This window comes from Amblyomma americanum, chromosome 4 (assembly GCF_052857255.1).
Source record: "Amblyomma americanum isolate KBUSLIRL-KWMA chromosome 4, ASM5285725v1, whole genome shotgun sequence".
NCBI classification, from domain to species: domain Eukaryota; kingdom Metazoa; phylum Arthropoda; class Arachnida; order Ixodida; family Ixodidae; genus Amblyomma; species Amblyomma americanum.
The window spans coordinates 206916590-206927575 of record NC_135500.1 but is presented as its reverse complement, the minus strand read 5'-3'; the positions used below and the strand labels follow the sequence as shown (position 1 = coordinate 206927575).

The window sequence follows — 10986 nt, the reverse complement described above, 5'->3', positions numbered from 1 at the left end:
GTAATAGGTGGTGTTATTACGTAAATTGTGCCTACCGTATACATGACACCTCCTGATTTTTACAACCCACACTCTAGTTTTAATTTCTTTTTCCCCTGTCCACAGTACTTCGGAAGCGTGATTGCTTTAAACGGCGTCGACATGACCATCCACTCGAAGCAGGTTACTGTTCTGCTCGGCCAGAACGGAGCCGGGAAAACAACGCTGATGAGCATACTCACAGGTGCGATAGACGGCCACCAAGCACTCCAGTGATTAGTTCCCCCTGTCCTGACGACGTGTGAAAGTCATATGTTTAATGATTGAGTATGCACGTTGAATGTTTTAAATGTCATTGAATAAGGTAATCTGCGTGCTTTAAAATGTCCTTAAAGTTGAAATAATGATTCTTAAAATGAACAAACCAACCACCGGGTTTGACGCAGGTAAGTAACTCAAAATTTCGGACAACCAATTTGTTTATTGCGGTAGGACACAACTCGAAGATCCAGCAGCAAATGGCCCCCAGTTCAGGCCCTCCAACAAGTTTCGTCTACATATTGTCATGACATCGTAGTCATTCGCCATGCACCTGCGATGCAACACTCGCGGATACTAAGCGGCTGACCGCGACATCTTGGAGACAGACCGGAGCCACTCGTTCGAGGGCTTCCTTTGAGGGGCGTCCAGCGCTACATTCTTGAGTTGTACCCGACTATGGAGATCTCAAAATCTATGGCTAATAAAGAGTCTGCTGCAGTCACTACCCACACATGAAGTCCTAACAGATCCCTTTATCACGGTGACAGTCGATTAGGTGATTAGGGATGCACTGTATGGAGAAAATTTCATGTTCTGCAGATTTTTTCAAAGCTTCTCAACATTGTTCTGGTTCCGCGGAGTAATTCATGTACAGTCTTGCTCAAAACTCTTAATGCCAAAGGCTTTTTGCTTTAGCCGCATAACAGAATCATTACGGCACTATTATAGACCGAATGACCTTGATATGCTAACAGAAGGTTTCTCCTTGCGGTATAAAAGCTTCCTCCTTGACTTGCGTTTTGAATGATTCACTACACGGAGCACTCTAGGAACATTCATTTCGCTACAACTGAACGCTGTGGCCTTTGACCAAGACTGTACTCCAAAACTCCAAAACTGTCATTTTCATACTGCCTCTTTTTCCCCCTCACAGATTGCTGTCCTCACCCTGGTTTGCTAATGAATATTCCCTTTATTAGCAACAGAATTCGCAGTCAGGAGTATAGCTATCTTTGTTGTCGTCAGCAGCAGCGACAGCGATGAGGACCTATTGTTCCGACAACAGATTTTGTTGTCTCGAGAACAAAAGTAACAGAAAGGCATCATGCTGAGCAAGGCACCAAGAAGAGTGTTTCTCGAAAGAGCATAACTGCATTTTCTCCACGTGTTCGTGGTATCCATAGGACATTGACACTGCTGTCTCTAGCTGGCGGCATGTTTCCGAATAGAGCGACTCGTTAAAGCTGCGATAAGCAGTTTGATGGCTGGAACGTAAACTGTTAATATTTTAGTACAGCTTGAAGGTTGTTCGTGTACCTGTACCGGCATTTTGTCGCCCATGTTCCCTTTTTCCTTTTTTTTCGTTGACAACATTTTTCGCCGTGCATATAAAGCGGCATCTATATACCATTTATAAACTAGAATTACTTATTTTTTATGCATAATATTTGTGTTTCAGGATTTCTCAGTCCGAGCGGTGGTTCTGCTACAGTTGCTGGCTGGCATGTTAACACCGATGCTGCACGGCAAGCCGTGGGCTTCTGCCCTCAGAAAGACGTCTTCTTCAACGACCTCACTGTAGAGGAGCACCTGCTCTACTTTGCTCGTGTGAGTGAGATGAGCTGCCGTGCTCGTGTTTATTTGAGTGCATTGCTCCCTTCATGACCATTGCCGTAGGCGAACGAGGCCGCCGCGGTCGGGTTCAAACCCTACCGCGGCGGCCACGTTTCGATGGAGGCGAAGCACAAAAGGCGCCCGTGTGCTGTGCGATGTCAGTACACGTTAAAGTTCCCCAGGGGGTCGAAATTATGCCGGAGCCCTCCACTACGGCACCTGTTTCTCTCTTTCTTCTTTCACTCCCTCCTTTATCCCTTCCCTTACGGCGCGGTTTGGGTGTCCGCGGAGATATGTGAGAAAGTTACTTCGCTATTTCCTTTTCGCAAACATAAACTTTCATTTTTTTATTGGGGTTCGAATCAAGACCCTCTGAGTGCCAAGCGGGTACGCAATGCATATGCCAAAAAGTTTTTTTTTTCTTTATTGCCCGTTTCGACAGTTTACATGCCACAAGGGGTCGTTGGTGCAAGCGTGTTTGAGGGGCAACAAGTTAACTCGTTGGGGTTTGATGACAGTCAAGTGTGTTAGAGATGCTTACTGATGTTGCAGTAAGTTTTAAAAAATGCAAACAATTATATATATGCTAAATGGGCGTCACAAAAGAATGAAAATGCGCGGTGGCGTCTACCCTGAAGGCAAGCGTAAGCGTCTTCCTAATTTTATTATGTTCAGAATCTGGTGGCCATGTTTCCAGTTGTCACGTTGGGCAGATTGCGATGACGTCACAAGGTCACGTGACCTCTTTCGACAAATCAGCTAATTTTGACTGGAACATCGGCGGGTTCTGGTGTGACCACAACTGCAATGCTGTCGTATTATTCCTTCGTTACACCATACAATCCGCCTTTTTCACATGGCAGCTCTGCTCATACGAGCCTCTCCTCTTCCATCTGCACTGGTTGAAAACAAACCGCCAGCTCCTAGTGTGCATGCGCAGCTGAGGTTAGCGAGAGGCGCTTGTGACAGATGGCAGCAGCTGTCAAGCACGCACTCGCCACTTCACAGCCGCAATTGGTGCCTCGTGGTACCGGATCGCACCTGTATTTCCCACGGGCATTTGTTTTCGCCCAAGAGCAGACGAATTTTCGCCATTCCCCAGACGGGGCCGCGTTTTGTGAAGACAGATTTCGCCTTCAAGATGCCTTGATGGCAGGCTTCCTCTTCCGCCACTTTTACAGAGCGATGTGATGTCGACGCACGACACACAGCGAAGAATATTTTCGTGGCCGTTATGCGCCGTTGTGGTGGGAAATGGTCACTGCCTCTTTTCACGAAAAGTTACAGCCATTAAAGGGCAACTCCCGCGGGGGGGGGGGGGGGGGGGGGGGGGGGGCATGACAGCCACACCCCATTCCTTGAGTCCCCTTCCTACGTTACAAAAAACTGTTTTTCAAAATACCGAGCGGACCCCACTGGCGCAGAGTAGCGAGGCGAAGCTTGTGGCGGTGTTGGCTGGGAGCCCTACTTTATTAATGCGATGCAGTAGAGTTGTCACTCCGGGACTCTGTAAATGTCCTAGACGAGAATCGCTAACTGGTCGTGATAGGTCACGTGACATTGTGGGGTCATCCCAACCTGTCCTGATGGGCCCCCTGATTAGTCGACAGGGTCCATGTGACCTTGCAATGTCGTCACAACCAGCCGAGCATAGCAGATGGCAAGCTGGCCATCATGGCAAGTGGCAGTTAAATGATTGGTCGAGAGAGGTCACGCGACCTTGTGACATTATCACCTTCCCACCGGGCTCTGGCAAACCTAGTTTCTAGACAGCAGCCAACACGGATAGTCGAAATGAAAAATCGGGAAACAATGTGACATATGCAAATGCTGGCACCATTACAGCACAGAGCATACCTGCAACTGCAGATAGCTGTCCGAATAAGGTCGTTGGTGGACTGACAATTGCAAATAAACGGACACAAACATAGACAGAAGTTGCAAGAGGAGCCACGGCAAATGTGAAATCTAATGCTATCGCATGCCACTCTTCAGGTCACTTAGGTACCCTCAAATTCTCAACGCTCGCTTTTATCTGCGTAGCAGGGATGAGATTACTTCCCACAGATTTGCATTTGAAGGGCGTGGTAACGGCCACACTTTGAGCCTCTTCCTAAGAGTAGGTGATGATGATGATTATGGATTTTTATGGCGCAGGGGCGTCTAGGGCCAAAGAGTGCCATGGCACCAGGTATTTTTCGATTACTCAAGTTGGGGTCAAAGACCCATTTTCCAAGAATTTCAGCCCTTACTAGCCGAGCACCAGGCCAGAGGAAAGCTTGTACCCATTGTATCACCGGTGGGTACCCGGCGGCACTAAGGATAGAACCCCACACCTCCCGCATGCGAGGCCTTCCTAAGAGAAGTAGTAAAGGGATTTTTAAGACCAGCTTCTGAAAAAGAACAGGCAAAAACCACGCATGGCATGGAGCCTCGTTCAAATAATTTGTACCCAGGTCCATGGTTGCTTGCGCATGGTACACACGCCTGCTGGACTTTAATAGTCATAAGCTTTCGTCTCAGTTTCTCAGTAAACACCACTGCATGTACGAATGCATGAGCTTCGTGGGAGCGTATTTCCTGCTCCTAAATTTCAATGCACAAACATTGTGGCTTTAAGTGTGCAGTACGCCAAATTTAAGTTAACATTTCTTCCTACAATCAAGAAATAAAATGAGCAATCCCTGGAGTACTTTCCCAAGGTTAAGTTAACCGTTGCCTACCGAACTTTTTATTTATTTGTTAATGCACATAATTTACGTACAGGTATTAAAGAAATAAAAGCCCGATTAGTATACAGCGTACCTGAAGACGCACTTCTGATGCACACCGTGACCATATTAAGAGGGAACGCTTCCGGCGCAAGCAATCCGTCAGTTATACGGCATTGCATAATCTTTGCTGTCTATTTAAAAAGGGTATGGAACAACCACAAGGAGGGATTTCCATTTTTAGTGCTCTAGTTACTGGCCACCTACTCACCATAAGGAACTACAAATCCGGTCGGCATCTTTCCTGGCCCCGACGTCGAATTTAATAGTCGAGTAATTAACGCTCAAGCCGCGAATCCGCTTTAACTGCAGCCTAGCGGATCGCAAAGCATAATTATCATCATTAGCCTGACCACTATTATGATGAAAGCATGAGCAGTCAAATCCTACTTAAGAGGCTTTGGTATGTAAAATTTGCAAAAATAATACAAATTTTTCTCTTTGTAAAAAACATAAGAATTCCAGAAGCACACATCTTCACAAGTGCTTTCTCCTATGAGCACTCGAGCATATCTTAACATAGCGTAAACCATGCCTATACGCTCTTTAATTTAGGGGCGACAGCAGGCAGATATCGTCTGAATAGCTGTGTTTGGCATCAAAACAGAACATATTACGCAAGGATTTGGTTCTTAATATTTCTGTTTTGGGTGCCAGGCGCTGGTTTGTGATTGTTGTACTGGCATCAATTATTTTTCAAGCTATGCTAGTTTTTGGAGGTTACGAAAGCTCGCAGCTGCTTTGTGCTTTCCAAATACATTGTGAAGGCATGGCTCATTTTTCTTTGATATCGGAAAAAACTTATGGTTCTACGGAAATCCGTATGTTAGACTATGTGCGCCTTGTGATGTCATGCTGAAGCACTTGTACGGCGCCGGAGTAACAAGGACAGATTCTCAAGCCTCTGCTGAGAGCAAGATAAAAGGAAGATGAAGGAATTTGCCAAGAAAGCGGCCCTAGTCAGTGTGAAGGAGACGACGCTTAATGATTATGACTGTGCGACCGAACTTCATAGTGTGGTTTCTGAAAGGAAATTTCTACTTTTTCACGCAAGGAATCTTTTCTTTTTAACTTAACAGACCATTCGCCGCGATTTTTTTCTTTAATTTACTATATTCCAGCTGCATGTATACTGAACTGAAGACTGCCTTTCCGTAGGGCATATTAGTTTTAGTTTGTCTTGTCACAAAGTACAAAACGTGTAAAATCATTATTTTAGGTCTTAGTTCAACATTTTTCTAGAAAGAATAATATGCATTCATTATTATTTTCGTTTAAAAGAAAGCCACTACTATGTGGAACATATGAGAAATTTTCTATATAAACTTTAAGCATTTTGGACAAAAGAAAAATTGAAAATTAATTTTTGATTTCATTATTATCCCGTGCTAAAAGTAGAAAGGCTACTCAGGTGACCTGAAAACTTGGAAAATGGTTTCTCAAACAAAAGCTGAAACATCGGTAGGGGAACTGAGTCGCACGTCTGCCTACAACACTCCATCAAGAACACTGAGCCACAGACTCATAGCTTCTGAATGATAAAGGGTAACCATTGTATCTTTTTCAGTAAGTGACAACAAGAAATCTGTTTATTCTCGCTGCAGATCAGAGGAGCTGCCGACCCCGTCAAACGAACGAACTCGCTTCTGAAATCTATGAGTCTCACTTCGAAAGCCCCCAGCCTGCCTGATCAGCTGTCTGGCGGTCAACGGCGGAAGCTCAGCGTGTGTCTTGCCCTCCTGACATCACCGCAGGTGAAGGGTGCACATTAAACGACATCCGATTTTGTTCATTCTTGCCGTCGCCGCCTACCGCCGTTAACTGTCCTTGGAATGCATGCAGTGCCGTTAGCCGCGCCCTCGGCAGCGTCTCCTGTTTTCTTCCGAATCAGCATCAGGAAAAAAAGCTTTCCCGTCTTTTGAAAGTTTTTTTTTTCTTGAAACACAAGACAGGCGAGTTCGCGTTTTTCCGACGCATTTCTATGATGGTGTTCATCATAGCCGTGAACTGGATGATTATCGCGAGGATTATTTTCCACCAAGGGATCACAGAGATCAATAAGGTTCTTACAACTCCTCCTTGAGAGCCTCAGGCGCTCTCGTAACCACACTCTGTCAAATTAGTTATTCTGGTGATGGATTTTTATGGCGCAAGGGCATCTGTGGCCAAGGCGTGCCATGGCACAAGGTATTTTCTTCCACTCAAGGTGGGCTCAAAGACCCATTTCCCAAGCATTTCACCCCAAAGAAGCCGAGCATCAGGCCAGGGGAAAGCTTGTACCCATTGTATCACCGGTGGGTACCCGGCGGCACTGGGAATCGAACCCCGCAGCTCCCGCATGCGAGGCGGATGCTCAACCACTTGGCCACCGAATTAATCTTAACTATAACAACTGGCTACTGTGCACATCCGGATGAAAATGTGCATGTTCAACGCAGGTTTAACTTGATGCAATAAAGCTCGCTTTTTTTTGTGGGCTTACGTAGAGACCTTCAAGTCATGCGAAAAAAAGGTGTTAAGATCCCTAAGCGTTTAGTGTCACGAGAGAAAGATTCAACCCATGAGTATCATTAGGCCATGACCACGTGACCGAGCCCATGAGATTTCTTGAATTTTGTCCCGGGTGTCGTATGCCCACAGTTGCTGATTATGGACGAGCCGACATCGGGAATGGACCCGACCGCCAAGAAACACTTGTGGAAACGAATACAGCGCTTCAAAGGCAGGAAGACCGTGCTCATCTCGACGCATGACATGGAAGAGGCAGACATCCTCGGGGACAGGATTATCGTCATGCACGAAGGCAGGGTGATCTGCAGCGGTTCAACCAGCTTCCTGAAGGCGGCGTGCGGTGAGTTTGCCACCTTCCGAGATGATCGATATATTTACGATGATTTGAAATACGTTGCTTAGGTGTTCATGGCTATAAATGACCAAAATGACATATTACACCGCTGTCAAATATGTTTTTTTAGGAACGCGGAAACTCTTTGACGTCTTCTTTTTCAAGGTTCCATCAATTCAGATTCCATTCGTCCATGGTGCATGAGCCATGAAACAGTGAACATGAGCAAAAGATATAGTTTCGAAGTCATCTCTCACATTTTCGCTTTCATCAATCGTCGCCCTGCTACACCTTCAATCACGCTCAACCTACGGCAACGGCACCAAACCAATCCAAGGAAATCTCGTAACCTCCCCACGATATACTAGAACCTGCGCCGCCCTTGACTGCGTTCTGCCTTTCTTGCTATCTAATCTGTCGCTTTAAGACGTTCATGGTTCCCTGTTCTTTGCATTGTGCCCAAGCCCCTTTTTCCCTCCTAATTTGAGTTAAGGCGTCATTAACTAGCTTTTACTTTTGTCCACTATCGCACTCAATATGACTTCCTGTGCGTGCTGGGTAACGCAAATGGTGATTCCGCTTAATAGTAAACCCATCCCTTATCACACATCACCTGATTCGCCCAAACCTAGACATTCAGTGTGATTTGTTACCTGCATGCATCAACGGCCAAATGCACAAGATTTCAGCATCACTATAAGCTCGCATTAGCTTACTGCCAGATATTGTGCGTTTCAGGTCATATTGAAGGCGATTGCAGGTTGCCACCTGTCATTTAAGCTTGCACCTGTCATTTTGCTCCATCCACTACGCACTGATACTCAGTAGTCGTTTGCGTGAGTCTACAATACCACAACTCGTCCGTGCTTCTGTTCAAAGCCTCGCAAGCCTACTTTTTATCGAGTGCAATAAATCTGCTGCTTGTTTTGTGCATGCGCATGTAATGAATGAGCGTCGCGGAAATAGTTCACTCTTATACGACTGAGTAGTTCACTCTTATACGACTTATACTCTTATGCGACGCCGTGTGTGTCACAACCGAGCCAATGGCAATGCGATACATGCAAACGCTGGCGCATGGCATTACCCGTGCTGTGCTTGCAAATGCTATGTGCTACTGTCGCATTCTGTCGATTTCATTTAAAAGCAGCTAGTGAGAACTAGTTCAAAGAGGTTTGTCGGCTCTTGGCTCTGTATGGAACTCATAAGAACTTAACGGCACTCTGCGAAGCCAGCACGACGTGAAAAAATTTCGTCGGTTCGCTTCCCACCCGACTTTGGACCAGCGCTTGCATCGCTTAAATCCGGCCAAGGGAAGATTTCAGGGCATGCTTGGTGCGAGAAATCTCCTATAGGATAAAACACTGTGGCCCCGATTTTTATCATCAATACAAGGTCATTAAACGCATTGTGCAATCTGCTACAAATCTATAAATATCTTAACATGTAAGTTGTAAATGTGCCCCTGAATATCGCCTGCCAGCTAGAATCTATCGCGCTGCACTCGGACCACAACACAGCTCTTCGCCGCTGTACAAGTTTATAATAATAATTGGTTTTTGGGGGAAAGGAAATGGCGCAGTATCTGTCTCATATATCGTTGGACACCTGAACCGCGCCGTAAGGGAAGGTATAAAGGAGGGAGTGAAAGAAGAAAGGAAGAATGAGGTCCCGTAGTGGAGGGCTCCGGAATAATTTCGACCACCTGGGGATCTTTAACGTGCACTGACATCGCACAGCACACGGGCGCCTTAGGGTTTTTCCTTCATAAAAACGCAGCCGCCGCGGTCGGGTTCGAACCCGGGAACTCCGGATCAGTAGTCGAGCGCCCTAACCACTGAGCCACCGCGGCGGGGCTGTACAAGTTGCCGAAGCCAGAACACCGCCAGATGCACCAACTAGCTCAGTTTTCGGTTCTTCTCCAGAACACCGGCAATGCGGCGCACAATTTCACTCGCAGGAGTGGGCTACAAGCTCAAAGTGGGAAAAGCGGAAAAAAGGCTTCCAGAAGGACAACGTCCTAACCGTCGTGCGTCAGGCGGCACCACAGGCAGTCGTAGAGGAAGAGCGCAACAATGACGTCATCATCGCCCTGCGCACCTTCGATTGCGAGGGCTTCGCGAACATGTTCCGGCAGCTCGAATTAGGTGCCCAAAGGCTCGGCATCTCTGGCGTGGGAGTCACTGCTGCCACAATGGCAGACGCGTACATCAAGTAAGAGCCCTACTGGTACCACTGTGGTCTGTGTTGTATCTCTGTGCGCAACACGATAACCAAACACAGTTAGCGAGTCCTTCTCCATGGCGGAGGGCGACAAATCGTTTTTACAGCGAAGCTGTATACCTCTACCGTCCAAGGAAATTTTCGTGTCGTCGGCGTCGTCAGCAAAAAACGCCACGCTAAAACTTTAATGCTACTCCAAGTGGAAAAGTACCCAACAGCATAGAAATTATATATCACCCATACAAAAAAGTCCTATGGGCGTCTATGGAAAAAGCTATGTCCGTATATTATCTTTTATGAACGTCTATAAGCACCCATAGAGGTGCTTATTGCCAGCTATTGAAAAATGTATGGCACTAAAGCTATAGCTTTGGAACCATACAATTGTCTTAAGCTCTCTATAGAAAAATATATCAGCCTGTGTAGACAGCTATAGACAGAAATAGGAAAGGTCTATAGCTATTTGGGCCAAAATTCTATAGCCGGCCATAGGACATTTTTGTATGATCATACTGATCATAAAGCAGTCTTAATGTAAAAAATATAAAAATAAACGAGAGAAATAATAATAAGTTTAAAAATGATATATTAAAGAATAAAAAGTGCAGAAAAATATATTAAATAAAAATAACATAGAAAGATTAGAAAATAAATATCAAAAACAATAAAACTTATATTAAGTGTAAATCTCCTTTGAAATCAGGCATACAACATACACAGCTCGGTGCTCGTTTTCATTAAGAAAAAACAAAACAAGCTTCAAAACGACATGATGGATGATAAGGCGCGTGTGAACAATGGGAACGCCGTTTCATCAATGCAACTCAACCAACCAGCATTCATGTTTCATGCATTGATTTAACCTTAGCAAAGAATATCTCACAGTTACAACTGAAAATCTCAATGTATATCATAAGGATCATAAAGCAGTTGTGACCGTCGTTGTGAAGTAATAAAGGGTAATATAAGTACATTTCACTTGTCCCTGGTTTCACTCTTTGTAGAGCAACGTGTGCGTGAATTTTCAAGTGACGTCGTAGTGGGTAATTGGGTGTCGTATTACAGCTTCGCTGTCCAACTACTTTCACGGCGTGTATTGGAGCCACAATTTTTTGCAAGGGGCGTTGTAGAAAGTGAAGGCTAAGGCCAGCACAGATGGCATTAGATGAAGCAGGAGGGCATGGCTTCTTTTTTGCCTAAGAAGTGAAAGAAGGGAATAAGCAGGAAGTACTTGGATTCCCCTGCCGATAAATATTCAGGGTGTTTAACTTACGTCTTTCCACAGTTTTTGAT

At 45.5% G+C, this 10986-nt stretch overlaps 1 protein-coding gene across 1 annotated transcript; it reads left to right on the top strand.

The window, feature by feature from the left end:
- Nucleotides 1-394: 394 nt before the first annotated feature.
- On the top strand, nucleotides 395-9642 carry LOC144129986 (uncharacterized). The gene is made up of 5 exons (XM_077664034.1): nucleotides 395-425; nucleotides 1700-1848; nucleotides 6230-6379; nucleotides 7266-7476; nucleotides 9431-9642. The coding sequence occupies exons 1-5, from the start codon at nucleotides 395-397 to the stop codon at nucleotides 9547-9549; spliced, it is 660 nt and encodes a 219-aa protein (XP_077520160.1). The 3' UTR covers nucleotides 9550-9642.
- Nucleotides 9643-10986: the final 1344 nt, after the last annotated feature.